At 40.8% G+C, this 15,748-nt stretch overlaps 3 protein-coding genes across 5 annotated transcripts; all 3 read left to right on the top strand.

The window, feature by feature from the left end:
- Nucleotides 1-1,267: 1,267 nt before the first annotated feature.
- wdtc1 (WD and tetratricopeptide repeats 1) lies at nt 1,268-8,948 on the top strand. 3 transcript variants are annotated; one of them, XM_023419784.2, is made up of 16 exons: nt 1,268-1,313; nt 1,939-2,088; nt 2,331-2,414; nt 2,564-2,610; nt 2,974-3,085; nt 3,745-3,932; nt 4,052-4,234; nt 4,373-4,467; nt 4,619-4,734; nt 4,827-4,902; nt 5,005-5,101; nt 5,216-5,386; nt 5,504-5,739; nt 6,039-6,207; nt 7,063-7,255; nt 7,355-8,948. In XM_023419784.2, the coding sequence occupies exons 2-16, from the start codon at nt 2,023-2,025 to the stop codon at nt 7,550-7,552; spliced, it is 2,031 nt and encodes a 676-aa protein (XP_023275552.1). In that variant the 5' UTR covers nt 1,268-1,313; nt 1,939-2,022; the 3' UTR covers nt 7,553-8,948. The 3 variants fall into 3 exon arrangements, with proteins under 3 accessions (XP_023275552.1, XP_023275551.1, XP_087033665.1); XM_023419783.2 differs by having other exon boundaries at nt 1,282-1,415; XM_087177539.1 differs by lacking the exon at nt 1,268-1,313 and adding an exon at nt 1,330-1,349.
- An 843-nt stretch (nt 8,949-9,791) lies between these two features.
- LOC111664900 (transmembrane protein 222) lies at nt 9,792-13,256 on the top strand. Its single transcript, XM_023419702.2, has 6 exons — nt 9,792-9,940; nt 10,223-10,307; nt 10,654-10,685; nt 10,795-10,891; nt 10,977-11,107; nt 12,361-13,256. Exons 1-6 carry the CDS (start codon nt 9,822-9,824, stop codon nt 12,446-12,448), a joined length of 552 nt encoding a protein of 183 aa, XP_023275470.1. The 5' UTR covers nt 9,792-9,821; the 3' UTR covers nt 12,449-13,256.
- A 122-nt stretch (nt 13,257-13,378) lies between these two features.
- On the top strand, nt 13,379-15,734 carry LOC111664899 (trophoblast glycoprotein-like). Its single transcript, XM_023419701.2, has 2 exons — nt 13,379-13,974; nt 14,192-15,734. Exons 1-2 carry the CDS (start codon nt 13,715-13,717, stop codon nt 15,165-15,167), a joined length of 1,236 nt encoding a protein of 411 aa, XP_023275469.1. The 5' UTR covers nt 13,379-13,714; the 3' UTR covers nt 15,168-15,734.
- Nucleotides 15,735-15,748: the final 14 nt, after the last annotated feature.

Raw genomic sequence — 15,748 nt, 5'->3', positions numbered from 1 at the left:
TGAATCTCCAAGTATGAATACATCATCACTAATTCAGGGCATATAAAGCATTAAAATATCACTGTAGTCCATGATGTTTGGGCCTTGGCATGTGATAAAAACAACACACACAGAAAGCTGAGATAGGCTGGATCCTGATTAAGGAGTCATGTTTGAGATTTCTTTTTGTTCAGTATTCACATTGTGACATGCAAGGTTATGAGATTGCCAATCATAAGAATATCCTACTAAAATGTAAAAATATCATGCATTAATCCAGTCTTTTTATGTATTAAATCTATTTGTATACTTAATAAGAAAAAAACACTACAAAAGAAATACTATATAAAAGAATCTATTCACACAATCACACAAAAGTATATCTACACGTGATTAGTTTTCAGAAATATACTTGAAAAAACAGTTAATTCTCTGGGGGAAAAAAATCATTTGTTCCATTTATATTTGCATATGGCTTTTGCTGATACATGTTCACAGGGTCTTATGCTAACACAAAACTAATAATTCACAACTTGTCAAAGCAAATGAACATGCTCTTCATTCCCCAGTTTTGCCTTTAACAATCTTTGTTTTTTGAAGTGGCAAATCCAGCTTATTCTACTTTGTCAAGCAAAGAGACTATTAGATTAATTTGATCACCTTTGATAACAGTAAAGATGTGTTTAGTGTTTTCTTTTTAAATTTCCATTGTTGTTAATAAATGCACATGACAGCATCACTAAACGACCTCTACCGATTCTTATCATCTGCCAAAAAATTCTCCACCAGTGCAACAACTACACTCAGATATAATCTGCTCTTGTGTTATAATTTGACTGAGCCAATTCAAGTCATTTACATCCTAAATTTGCCACTGATATGATCAGCTCAGACCGACTGGCTGCTTGCTGTATAGGCATTTCTGCATTCTCTTTCTCCGTGACCAGTACAGAAAGCTGACTCTCACTTTATACCTCAGGTAACAATAAAACAAATTGTTCCTACTTTTTTGTTCCTACTTTTACTGACACGTTATGTACACGTCAATAAAGGAAAAATCTGATAACTAGCATATTTCTATTAAAATGAGCTAGAGAAAATTTTTCATTTTTTACATTATAAGACACTGTATAGACTGCGCAGCTAATCTTTGCAGCCTTTTTGCTTTTTTGTGCCATAGTATGAAATGTTTGTAAATACCAGCTGTAATTTGTGAGGAGAATGCTTTTATTCTGAAATGAACTCGGACCGGAAGTGTTTGTTCTGCTTTAGCAGGCGGAACAAAGTTGCGTGATGTTCTCAGTGGGAGGAGGGTTGTGTTCAAGTCAGAGAAGGTATTAGCGAGAATCCTGTCAACAAACTCACATAGAGTATGATTTATTACGTTTATTAAATGGACATTTCTTGACAGAGGTCTTTTTAGTTCAAGGAAAGCGGTGAGATTTCTTACGCAGTCGTAAATTAAAATGAAAGCGTTGCAAATGTTGACGTTACATGATGTGTACGTTTTGTTTAGCTAGCATGGTAACGCAGATACGCTAACGCCAGCTACTCGGTAAACCACAGGTCTCTTAAAGGCCCGATGCACAGGTGGCTAACGATTCTGACAGGCTAACAGCGCTTTAACGTTGAGATAACTGTCAATGTCCTGCGACACTGTCCGCCGATTGTAATACTGACAGAGCTACATAGCGAACATTAGCTAGTTAGCTTCTGAACTCGCCTTGTTGGTGTTCACTTACGGGAGCAGACCCAGTGTTTGGCACTGGAGTGAGCAAAGTCTGAAGACCAGCTAACATTATATGTTTTAGCTATTTTTAAAAAGCCCATAATGAGTGGATAATTTAAATGTCTGCTGTTCAGCTTGCCTTTATTTTTCCTCTTTAACTAACATTAAACCATCATAGATTCACTGCCGTGTGATAAATGTGTTCTCTACCCTGTCTTAATGTTTTTAAGGTCTGTACAGCTTAATCCCAAGAAATACAGAGTAAATGTCATCTGAGCTGTGACCCCTGGAACCTCCTGCCCAGACCCTAATCTATGTTTTGTGGTGAGGCCATGACTGCTGTCAACATCACCAGAGATATCCTGCACAGGCAGATCAGGGTGAGTAAACAAATGCCATAGCATATTATGAGCTGAACATACATTGAATTGAGATTGGTGGGGCCAACCCAAATAGACTCTCACCAACGAATGTTAACAAGTATTTTGTTTGTACAAAAGTATGACGGAGCCTTTGATTCATGTAATGTTTTTGGTTATTCAAACATGTGCCTGTAAAAAATCTGTTTCTCATTATTTCATGTCAGTCAAAATTTATTCTAATGAACCTCATGACACTGCAGGACAAGAAAGCGTCAGGCTTCCAAAGGTTCTATCATGTGACCGACCCCTTCATCAAGAGACTTGGTCTGGAGGCTGAGCTTCAGGTAAGTGACACAGTGACAACAAGTGTGTATGTGTGTGTGTGTGTGTGTGTGATGGAAAGAGAGATGTGGGAAAAAAAAGGGAGACTGATAGGATACTTCTGCATATTGTTATGTCTTCTTCTGATTGTTTATACTGTCTGTGTCAACAGGGCCATACTGGCTGTGTGAACTGTTTGGAGTGGAATGAACGAGGAGAGTAAGTCTTCAAATCCTAAAATTTTACCTTCTGTATATTTTATCATCTCTGACCTGGGATCACTGGTTGGGTTACATCGCCACAAAAGTCTTGCACGTATATGGAAGGCCTATTATGGTCGGGCTAGTTGTCATAATTAAATGAGTATGTTTTCTGTTAATGTTTCAGCTCTGAATGTTGCTGCGGCACTCCTAATCCTACCAAAATAATACAGCAGGCCTGCCATGTTTCACTACATTGTAATGGGATCCATATCTTTCCAGAATCTTAAAATGTCTCACAGTTTAATATTTTAAATGGCATTGGTCGTGAAGAGCCTCTACAAACGTTGCCTCATGACCTGATGATTCTTTTTGTATTCAGCCTACTGGCCTCAGGTTCAGATGATCAACATGCCATCATCTGGGATCCATTCAGACACAAGAAGCTTACAACTATGCACACAGGTCATGCAGCAAATATATTCTCTGTAAAGGTAAGGATGAATAATTGGAAGATGGGTGTATTTAATTGCAGGTGGGAAAGTGAGCTGAAATCATTTACAGTGGCTGCATTGACTTACACATCAATCATCCACTCATAGTGTGATTTAAGGCAGCGATGTGAGTAAGGTGGAGCCAACCTTGCTGGCTTATGCGTTCAGACGGACAAATATTAGTGAATTACTCCCATTTTAGTCTAATTGAAAATGCATTTTATCTATGTAAACACCTGAATCGAACTTGGACTCAATGTCACATTTCACCCTGTCTTTAGTCATTAACAAGTGCTGTTTATGTTACAAGTTCACTCCCTGTACATTAGGTGGCACTGTTGGCTATTTAATAAGTGGCATGTTGTTTGATGGAAAACCCATCTATGTACCTGTTCTACAGTTTTAAAGCTGCCCAAGTTGCGGTGGTTGTATTGCACTTTTCACACAAAAATCGCCACTAGGGCAGACCACTGTAGCTTCATGACAGAAAACTTTGGAATGAGGTCAAATACCACAGGAAAATGTTACATTGTAACATAATATGGAGATGATGTCAAAAGCCTTTTAATGGGCTATAATCTATGGGATTGAAACAGGTATGTTGCCTGTAAACATATTATTAATGCCTTCCTCTTTGGTCTGTTTGTCTGTCCATACAGTTCCTCCCTCACTCCGGGGACAGAATTTTGGTAACAGGTGCAGCCGACACCAAGGTCCATGTGCACGACCTGACCGTGAAGGAAACCATCCATATGTTTTCTGATCATACCAACAGAGTCAAACGTATCGCCACAGCACCCATGTGGCCCAACACCTTCTGGAGTGCTGCGGAGGATGGTATCATCAGGTTAGAAGTCAGGGATTAAAATGGATTAAATCACCTCGTTGTGTTTAACAAAGTCAGAAGATATACCATGTCTAATTTAACTATAGGTAATATGTTCACTTTCTCCCTGTTCGCTACAGACAGTATGACTTGCGGGAGAGCAGTAAACGCTCTGAGGTGCTGATTGACCTGACAGAGTTTTGTGGGCAGCTGGTTGAAGCCAAGTGTCTGGCTGTCAACCCACGGGACAACAACTACTTGGCAGTGGGAGCCAATGGTCCTTTTGTACGCCTCTATGACATCAGGATGATTCACAACTACAGGTCGGTTAAGTTTTTGATGTCATTCTATGCTTATGATTATTCAACAACCACTAAAGTTTGGGGTTTTCTCCATTCCAGGTTTTGACACACACGTGTTCAACTGGGTTTTGACCATGTTGTTTTTTTTTTCTTATACAGGAAATCTATGAGTCAGGGCACATCGGCGGCTGTGCACACATTCTGTGAAAGGCAGAAGCCGATCCCAGACGGAGCTGGGCAGTATTATGTTGCAGGTGCATATACGGCTGAATTTTTTTGTATCAGATTTATTTAATGGGTACATTTAGATTCTTATTGTGTAATGATGACATCAGGAAATGTACATGTTACAGGAAGGTGACTGAAGGATGCTGAATAATATCACACTCTATTTGAATGCTTCAGGGCACCTGCCAGTGAAACTCCCAGACTACAATAACCGCCTAAGGGTCCTGGTGGCCACCTATGTCACCTTTAGTCCAGATGGCACAGAGCTGCTTGTTAACATGGGTGGGGAACAGGTAATGCTTCTTAGTACAAACAAGGAATGGTGAGAGGAGTCATTTGTCTCTGTAATGTTTGTTTTATCTGTTCATTTTCATGGTTCTTCCAGGTGTATCTGTTTGACTTGACATTTAAACAGAGGCCATACACCTTCTTGCTTCCAAAAAAGTGCCAGTCATCAACAGGTAAGTTTATGCAATCTGTAAGGTTGAGTGGTGCCTAATAGAGATACATAAAGCATAGTATCTTTAGATGTATTGGTGGTTTCTTAAACTTTTGCCTCTCAGGAGATGTACAGAATGGAAAAACAACCAATGGCGTCTCCAATGGAATTCACTTACCAACCAGCCATATTCGCTTTGCCGGAAGCAAGATGCGCTCCAGGTACTTGTCTTTCACCCCGTCAGCGATCGCTTCTACTCACAGATCGATTATTTAAAGGTTTGAGAGTGCACACATTTGAGCCATGTACAGTATCTTCTGTTCTCTTTGTTTTAGTTCTACTGAGCTCCCTCCTCACTTGGAGAAGATAAAGCAACAAGCTAATGATGCATTTGCACAGCAGCAGTGGACACAGGCCATCCAGCTGTACAGTTTAGGCATTCATCAGGCCAGCAGCAATGCCATGCTGTATGGGAACCGGGCTGCAGCCTACATGAAACGCAAGTGGTAGGCCTCATCGGATCGCGACGCCTAAAGTACCACTGCAGACAGAGAGTTCATCATCTTTTCCTGAAGGCTATGAAAGAAATTAACAAGTGTTTTGTTTACATCTGTGACTCACAGGGACGGAGACCATTATGATGCCCTCAGGGACTGTCTGAAGGCTCTGACTTTAAACCCCGGACATCTGAAAGCACATTTCAGACTGGCACGGTGTCTGTTTGAGCTGAAATATGTGTCTGAGGCTCTGGAGTGTTTGGATGATTTCAAAGGAAAGTTTCCAGAGCAGGCTCACAGTAGTGCCTGTGACGCCTTAGATAAAGACATCAAGGCTGCTCTCTTCTCCAAGACAGAATCAGGTATGAAAGAGAAAAAATGATACATGACAGTAGCTCTCATTTATTAAACAAGTATGCACGAAGTTGGATCTTGAAACATACAAACCGCACTGCTGCCACCACCACCTGTTTGTTTTAACTTGGGAATACTCACAAAGTACAGTTACATACAAGCTAAAATAAATCTGTTTTTAGATTTATAAACTTGCGTGATAAGTTAGCAACTTTGTATTATTACGCACTGACATCCCACTCTTTGTTTATTTGTTAATGTGTCTGAGAGATTCAGTGGTAATAAGTTTGACTTCTTTCTTCACTAGCTGAAGATAAGAAGGCCAATAGCTCCATTCGATTCCACTCATTCAGTCGGAAAGAGTCGATCCCAGAAGATGAGTTGGTGCTGAGAGAGCGCAGCTTTGACTACAAGCACAGATACTGTGGTCACTGCAACACCACCACCGATATCAAAGAGGCCAACTTCTTTGGAAGGTCAGGAGATTTCACTCTCAGACTGCAGAGGCCTCGCTAGGGGGCAGTCACGAGCTCTGTTACTTAAGGAAAGGAACCACGAAGATTCACTGGAGACTCAGTAAAGCAAAAATCCACAGTGAAAAGTAGCTTTCATTCATAAATTTACTCTGCGGGGACTAGATCTGCCGGTTTTGTGACAAAGCAAAAGTCCAACATTCATACATTCATAATAAAGTTTAAAATATCCACTTTTTTTTTTTTTGTTGAAGACATTACATTTCAATACAGACAAATATATTATAATGACCATTATGAGCATAGTGCATACAAGAAGTGATTATTATTATTTTATGTCGGTTGAAATTGACACTGTAATTTTAGTTTAAAGTTAAACAAATAACACTATGTCATTTTGATGTGGACTTTACCAATTGTTGTACCAATTTTGTTGATCAGTGTGGATCTAGCTGACCACTGCAAATTATGAGAGCTACTAATCAGACTGGTCCAACTCTAAACTCTCTTTTGTACTGTAGGCCAGATTAAGTACTGTATGTTTCATGATGTGTCAAAAGCCGCATATTACTGTTGTTTAACAAAAAGATTAGCAACCTTAACCTCACCTGGTTTCACATTACAATATCCAGTCAAAGTCTTAATAACTAAAGCCACTGGAATGTAATACAGTACATGTGAAACAAACCTCAGTTTCCACTGAACCTTTTATATGAGAATGCCTGGATGAGCTACCTTTCACACCAGAACTGGGGAAGCCCCGATTACACATCTGTACCGTGAAGTGAACAACTGTTCTGTGAAAGAGATTCAATTTAAAACAATGTTCTAATTCCCAGTAATTCCTTTGCCCCTCAGCAAAGGGCAGTACATTGTCAGTGGCTCAGATGACGGCTCCTTCTTTATCTGGGAAAAGGAGACAACTAATCTGGTGAGGATCCTGCAGGGGGACGAGTCCATAGTCAATTGCCTGCAGCCCCACCCCAGCTACTGCTTCCTGGCTACAAGCGGTATTGACCCTGTAGTTCGATTATGGAACCCCAGACCAGAGGTAAACGAGTAATAATCTATGTTTTATTTATATATAAATTTTGTTATATTTTACCATTTTTTTACATTACCCTTTCTCCTCCCCTCTCTCATAATACAGACGGAGAGTGAGAATGGGCGTGTGGTGGAGGACATGGATGGTGCTGCTCAGGCGAACCAGCGGCGTATGAATGCCGATCCACTGGAGGTTATGCTGCTCAACATGGGCTATCGCATCACAGGCCTGCGTGGCGTTGGCCCAGATGGCTCAGATGATGAAGACAGCTCAGAAGGACAAGTTCAGTGTCGGCCAAGCTAAGCAAACTGTCAGCCATTCTGCAGAATGGATGTAGGAAGCAAAGCACTCTCCCAGCTCCTGTTTGAATCTTAATTTCCCCCCTATCTGACAGAAACATTGAGTGAATGTCATGTCACATCTCTGCACTATGCATCGCCCTCCCCTGTCCTGAGACAGGACTGGTGGAGACCACTTTGGGGAGAGGAATTCATGGAGGGTGGAGACGACATCCATCTCGCCCCTTCAAAGCACCAACAACACCTCAGCCCTCTCCCTCCACCCTGTGATGGCAGGGGGGGACACCTTTGAGGAGAGCACCTTCAACGTCACTCCCCAGTTTCTCACGCAGAAGGAGGAGTTCAGCACTTATCCCTCCTCAGGTTTATGTTGGAGAGACACACAACATGTTAGAAGGAGAAGCCTGCGGTCAGGCGACCTATTTTCAGGTCAGAGTGGCCACACAGTCACAGTGTCCTCCATGGAGGATCAGATCACAGACCAGAAGATGGTGCTTTGTTGCATCTCCTGTCTGCTCTACAGTTGGAGCAAAGAGTCACAGTGCCCACTCATCTCAGAAAGGCTGCACACCCAAGTCATTGATTCTGAGTTAGACTTCTCATATTTTCAGTTGGAGTTTTGGTCACAGAAAGCCTAGAATTAATTAAAATCTCCAAGTTGTGGAAGTTGCTGGTGTTGCTCCAATGAAATGTATTTACAAGCTTTGTTTAGTTTATACCTGTCAGAAAAAAAATTGCTTTCTTCTGCCAAAGGTTGTCATCTATCATTTCATTGGCCAAGGATTAATGTTTGCTTTCTCTGTTTCATTGAACCATAATTTTGGCATACTGTACTCCTTTTAGTTGAGAGGTTTTACCACAATAGATTGTTGACAAGATCAACAAGATATTGACAAAGAAGTATTTGTAAAAGAAAATAACTTTCTAATAGTTTTTGTTTTAATTTAAGTCTCATTGATTGTAAATGTCATTTGGCATGAAATGTCAGTGTGAAACTTCTGTTGGGTATAAGTGGGACACAGATGCTAATTTTATGGTATATGCCAACTAGGTGCTACGTATTTGGTGGCGATAGGGGTTCCTGCCTACTAGCTGCGTGGCTCTACCGCTAGGCCTCTGCTGCAGTCAGGTGTTCAATCCTGCTTGCATGAGGCTTCTCTGACCATAGTTGTGGGCAACAAAAAGGACATAGAGCCATCCCATCCGTTACTCAAAGAACAGCTCGTTGGTTCTTCGCCCACGAATAGGGCGAATGTTAAGGGGGTCCTCAACAACATGCAACACTAGGCTTTCATATGTTTTACTTTGTTCATTAATTTGAGATACTCTGTTTTTTCTTTGAGGAATCCTATAATAACCTTTGTTGCAAACAAAGTAAAAAATAAAATTATTGAACACCATATTGTCTGTATTCTTGTACTTTTTGTTCCATCAGTGGTAAAATAATGAACTCTTTGTCCTTTTAGTGTAACAATTACACAACAGCTGCAGCAGTAATGATGCAATGCTAACTAGGTTGGGAAGATGTACTGCAGGCGAAGCTATGAACTTTCTGGTATCCTGTTCATTCATCAGTGTCCGCTCTCCTCTGCTATTGCTGACTATTAGGCAACAAATGTGAGCACAGTACATCACAAGCATGAGTAGTTAGGGGAGCGTCTGGTTGAACCATACACTGTTCAGTAATGAGGTGACCCAGCTTTAGGAGTAGTGGAGGTTACACTGATGAAGCTCAGGGTTTACTGAGCCTGTTAGTGGCTGCCAAACAGGAGATATAATAGAAGTCCCCAAACCTGAAAAACTAGCTTTTGTGTGTTTGATAAATGTCTGTCAAAATAATGGTTTTGGTGTGTTGATTTTAGTAACGTAGAAGCACAATAAACATTATAGCAGCCACTTTTACTGGAAAATGAGACAAACTACATCCGTACCTCAGTAATAGGCTAAATGATCTGTCCTTGTAGCTTCGACATGGTTGTCACTTCATGAAAAATCATATAATAAATAAATCGAATGGCTCAAATATAAATACAAATGACCGAAATTAACGATTATTGTTGTTTTGGTAGACTGTTAAACCCTGCAGTTCTAAATAAATCCCATTAAATTATGGTACGCAAACGCCGCGGTGCACGTACTAATGGACGGTGTTGCGTTCCTTGACCGACCCTTGGTTCACCCGCGGAGGAGGCAACGGCTGCGCGCTTCCGCTTCCACGCCGCCTCGCGCCGTCTGTGCGTCATTGTTGTCATCTACTGTTATTCCAGGCAGTGATGGCGGAGGCGGACGATACCGACATGATGATGAACTACCACGGTGATTTTTTAAAAAGCGACAGAAAAAACAGCCGCTACCCGTACTGCATTGTCTGGACACCCATTCCTATTTTATCGTAAGAAGCTAACACTTCCTGTTTTCCAGGTCTTGCTAGCTTAGCGTTAAATGTTACAGCTTGCCGCTCGGCGACAGGTTGTTATTAAGCAAACGTCAGAGGAAATGAAACGCTGAAATGAATGAAATGTTAGTCGCTGGTTAAATCTTATGCTATCCATTTCCTTTTAATGAACTGCTGAATAGTATGTGTTCTCTGACATAATAATGAATTAACATGTGCATAATATGTACAATACACAGTAATATCGATGTCTTGTGTTCTGCTGGGTGCATCCTGCAGGTGGGTGCTCCCCTTCATTGGTCACATGGGTATATGCACATCTTCTGGAGTCATACGAGATTTTGCAGGATCCTACTTTGTCTCGGTGAGTATCTCTTGTTCACAGTTAATCACGCACATATCAGATGCAATGAGCAGTCTGGCCTCTCTAGTAGCTCTGGAAAGTGAAGTGAGGCATTATTTAAAATGCAAACCTTTAATCTGAGATGTCATTCTGACGTGCAGACTGGAGCTGTTGAACTGATTATGAATGGGAGTAGTGGCCTTCAGGTTCCTCTACTTATATTTACTCATGAATTGTGTTATCCAGTGCATTTTGTGTTTTAAATAAACTAATGATAAGCCACTCATATATAAATCCCACAACAACTCAAGCATATGGTCACTTTCATGCTTCATTACATTTTTTTAAATGAGCCTGTTTTCTACAGGAGGACAACATGGGCTTCGGTAGACCAACAAAGTAAGTTTATTAATCTAAATATTGTATTTGAATAGTGTTTCAACAAGTAGGTCACACCAAGTCACATGTTTAAATGAACACGTTGATTGGTGGTTAACTTATATCGCAGGTATTGGAAACTTGATGTGGACAAAGTCTGTGGTAGCGGGGCTGCTACTTGGGACAAAGCAGTGCAAGATGCGTCAGAGGAATACAAATGTAGGCCGGTAAGACAATATTTAGGATTGTAAATGCAGATATTTCCATATTAATATTCAAATAATGATGTCTACTCTTTCTGTTTCATTGAAGCACAATCTATGCTTTGATAACTGCCATTCCCACGTTGCCATGGCACTCAACCTTATGCGTTACGACAACAGCACGTCTTGGAACATGGTGAACCTGTGTGTGCTGTCACTCATTAATGGAAAACATGTGAGGTAAGTGTCTCTGCCTCATTCTGCCATTTGTTGGCAGAACAATGTGAATATAAAGCTAAAGCCCTACACTGCATCCAAGTGGGCATCTGTTCCATGGAGCCATAGCGGGTCCTTATGGTTTTTCTGAAAAGCTCAAACATAACACTTGGGTAATTATCCTCTACTGTACCAGGCAGTTACACTTTAATATGTGATTATTTTACCAAAATAAAACAGTGACTAATTTGCTAGTATTTAGAGATACAGCATGTACATTACATTCATACATTGACAGATGTGTTTGTCCAAAATGACTTTTTTTTCCCTCATACCTGCATCAGGAGCAATTTTGTAGTTTGAGTGTCTTGGTCAAAGACATGTCAGCATACCATATGTTTAATGGTTTACCCACTCTACCGCCTGACCTATAGCTGCCTCATGGGTGTGTATCTGCAGTACATTCTTAATTGTAAACAGGAAACATGCCTATACCATTTGGATTTTAAGTTCTGGTTTTGTTAGTGCAGATTGACAGTCTGTGCAGCATATGACATCCTCTATCCATATTCTCTTGGTTTTATTTAGAAGGAAATTACATATAAAAAGCAATTAACAGGAAAAAGGGAGAAGAAAGGAAGGAACAGGAGGAATTCCTTTTCTAGAACAGACAGACATGCAATAGGTGCTGTATAAACAGAGAAGACTACAGTAGAATTGCAAGTTGGCAGTGGAAAAATGTTGTTGCTAACCTGAAGCATCTTAACCAGAGTCATGTAAGCACTCTGTTTGGTTGCTCTTCTTGCTGGATGCTCATGAGCATTAAGAGACATATGGCTCAGAGAGCCCCCCTCATTATTCTCCGCTGACCCACATAGAGAGCGCTGGCGTCACAGTTTGTGCTGCCTCTGCAAATACACTCCCACGACACAGGAGTCTTTTAAACAGAAGCGGAGTCATGTAATTCATCACTGACAGCAGCACTCCCCTCTGTATCACCACTGGAGGTCACCTCACTGCTGGGGCTCCCTGCGCTGGCTGGGTGGAAAGGACAGTAGGACGCAGGCTGGGGTGTAGCGATGGGGAGAGAGGGGAGCTGTGGGACTATGGGAGTAAAGAGACTGAACCATGTGATACTTCAACACACTCCGTGTGCCATTTTCTGTCCAAAATACACAGGAGTGGGTGTTTGTGTGTATATGCCCACATACATACACTCATAATATCCAGGTGTTGGTGATTACTCTAATACGCGTTACCCTCTTTTTATCCTTCAGCTGGGCCGCGTTCCTCAAGACCTGGCTACCATTCCTCATGTTGTCTGGAGTTCTTGCCACCTTCATCCTAACATTCAACCTACAGTAATGGAGCGAGCAGTACAATGGGATGACTCAATGACTTTGGTTATACATTATCATCGACGTGAATGATGTGCTTTGACGGGACATATGTTCGAACAAAAAAATACTAAATGAAGGACTTCATCATCTGTAGTGATCTGTAGTGATGTAGTCTTTAGGACGGTAACTAAGGGCAAAGGCTAGCTGTGTTTGGGTAGTTTTTAAACCAAAAAAATATTTTCCTTTTTTTTTTTATTTATGTATTTATTAATTAGAATAATGTATAAGCTACAGTATCTACAATAATCTCTTCAAAATTCAACATTACTATTTTTCACATAGCAGGTTCAGTGTTCTTGTTTAGTTTATTAAGAGGATTATGAAGGAACACTACAGTAGAGCAATGCTGGTGAGTTCCAGTGATGTATTTTTCATGGATGGCAATGATGAATGTGTTTCCAGTCTGGCTAATGTACATTCAGTGATGAATGGCTACCAAATGGACCACGAAATCTTAACGCTGAAATGCATTTATCAGTTATTTGTCTAAGAGACATGAGCCGCTACCAAAGATAAAATGATGCAGGACCCACTTGTGAAAAATAGTGATATTGTTCTGTAAAAATGTCCTCCTGCCTTCATTCCACGTTCCCCTGGCATATAAAGACAGATGTGTGAAGTGTTTTTTTTGTTAGTTAACATGAGTGTAATTCTCCAGGCAGAAACTGAATGCTTACAAATAATGCATCTTCATTCTTGAATGTTATTATAACTCCGCCAATTTATACAAACTATGAGCAATACTCCATTAAATTATTATGTATCATTTATTTTATTGATTTGTTTTTAATGCTTATTACCTGCAAGAGTATTATTTATTACTGTATATCTCTATCAGTTAAATATTTCTGTTTTTGTAACTTTACTTTGGATGTGCTGTAGCCTTTTCCACGTTCCCTCTGTCACACTGTGGTGTAGGTCACAGGCTGTGGATGCCCTATTTGTCCTCTGTACCTTTAAGGGAACCACGCACCTTTTTCATCCAGCAGATTCTGTGTGATATGAACTATCATCAATTTACGGGAACCTTTATTCCGTGAGTGGAGCAGATGAGGAGAGACTGATGCTGGAGGGAGCAGTCTTTGTTTTTTTGTCAGAACAAAAGCTTAGGATAAAATGTATAATTTGACTTATTAATTCACATGGAATCAAGTTTTTTTTCTGCTGTAATTCCTACTCTTGTGCGTTAACATTTTTTTAATCTTTCCTTTTCTTTGGCTAGAATTCAGATATGTGTATTTTTGCAGTCCGTGTGTTTTTGGGAATCCTTCTTTGTGCACCATACCAGTGCTTGGAGTGTCCTTTTGGCTGCGAGTGTTTTGCTGTCACTCGCACAGTGAAATGTGTTTCTAAGGATCTGCTCACGGTGCCACAAAGTGTTCCAGGATATGCAAGGACTGTCATCATCACAGGGAATAATATACACCAGATTGCACCTGATTCGTTTACAGAGATGGAGAATGTCACCAACATAATTTTAAGCAATAATAGGTGAGAATGTCAGTGTTTGTCTTTTTGTTTCAATCATGTATGTTAAGCCATATTTGGATGATAATGACTAACTTTGTTGATGTTAATCTATTAATAAACAATGTCTTTTTTCCGTGAATGTGGTTTTTATTAATTTACTTTGACAGCCCAGTGACATGCATGACTTGTATCCAAGCATGTCTAAGGACAGATGTTACAGTGTTAGTCGTCTTCACAGAATTACAGAGATGGCATCCCACAGCTTCTCTGTCCTCATCAACCTGCGCTTCCTGGACCTCAGTGGGAACCAGCTGGCCCTCATCCATCCGGAGGCTCTCAGTATACCCGGCAGTCCCCTTCAGGAGCTCAACCTGAGCCGTTCGCTGTACAACTTCACCGCCCTGACAGACCTCACCACGGCTCTACGCTGGGGGGGCCTCGGGGGTCTCCTCCGCCTCGACCTCTCTGGGAACCACCTCGCCCTGCTTCCCCCAGGCATGTTCTCCCACCTTCCCAATCTGCAGCAGCTCTTCCTCACCAACAACTCTCTGGTAGCTGTCTACAGTGGGACGTTCTCTGGTATGAACCATCTGGAAGTGCTGGACCTGACACAGAATGCCTTCAGAATATTCAGGGCCGATGCTCTACAAGAGCTGGAGAAGCTCGGGAATATCCACATCCATCTTGGTAACAACCCTTATACTTGCTCTTGTGAAATCCATAATTTTGTCACTTGGCTGAATGAATCAAGAGCTCTGCTAGATGTGGATGCTGTGAGATGTGCTTCACCTGGAGAGTTAACCGAAGCCCGTCTGCAAAGACTCAGTGTCCAGGCTATTGGGTGTGTTGTTCCAGTCCAAGCAGGGGTGGCTGACCTCACCCTCCAGACATCTTATGTTTTCCTAGGGCTGGTGCTGGGGTTTGTGGGGATGGTCTTTCTTTTTGTGCTCTACCTGAATCGCAAAGGCATGAAGAATTGGATCATTGAAATGAGGGATGCATGTAGAGACGTTATGGAGGGATATCACTACCGATATGAGATCGACTCGGACCCCCGGCTGGGGCACATTACAGCAAATAAGGGTGGCAGCCGGGCACAAGCGCATTTAAGATTAGCTCTGTCACAGCAGCTGCCAAATGATATCTGCATTGTCCAGGTTCCCACAGACACACAGATCAAACAGGTGACAACCTTCCCACCTATGAACTTATGATCTCTTACTGAAACTAAAATCATTAAACAAAATATGAGCTTGGTGTAGATATGGATAGTTTAGGCCAGTACATTTATAAACTAATTTTATGTTTTTGTACTTACTGCAGTTATAACTGATAAATCTCACCCTAAAAGTGCCTTCGTGTTTTTGAGGCACTGTAGCATTGTATATGTAAATTGACATTAATATTGTTTGTTTGTCATACATTTTCTAAGAAAATATCACATAAGACAGATTGAATTTACTCACTTTCTACTTACTTTTCTCAGTTATTGTTAACTAACGTTTTTCTTTGTTTTTTTGTATCATCAGAAGACTGCCTGATAAATAAAGGAAATAGATGGTAGATCATTGGCATGGAAAATGTATGTTGACCTAAGAAACTGTACTCCATAGGCACCCAGTAAATTTTAGAATAGGTCTAAAAAAAAAAGTAAATCCCTGAATTTAGACAGCTATGTGTTACTGAGTAGTATTTATAATGTAATCAGTATTACAATAGTCTAAGGAGTAGATATTAAAGCCACTGTATGATGTGAAACCTGTATTTACATTGAGGATAAATAAAGTGACATTTT

This window comes from Seriola lalandi, unplaced genomic scaffold, assembly GCF_002814215.2.
Source record: "Seriola lalandi dorsalis isolate HSWRI2012SDOR001 ecotype SW California unplaced genomic scaffold, Sedor1 jcf7180002054609, whole genome shotgun sequence".
Taxonomy (NCBI): Eukaryota; Metazoa; Chordata; class Actinopteri; order Carangiformes; family Carangidae; genus Seriola; species Seriola lalandi.
The sequence above is the reverse complement of the archived record's forward strand: the minus strand, read 5'-3'. Positions and strand labels throughout refer to the sequence as shown.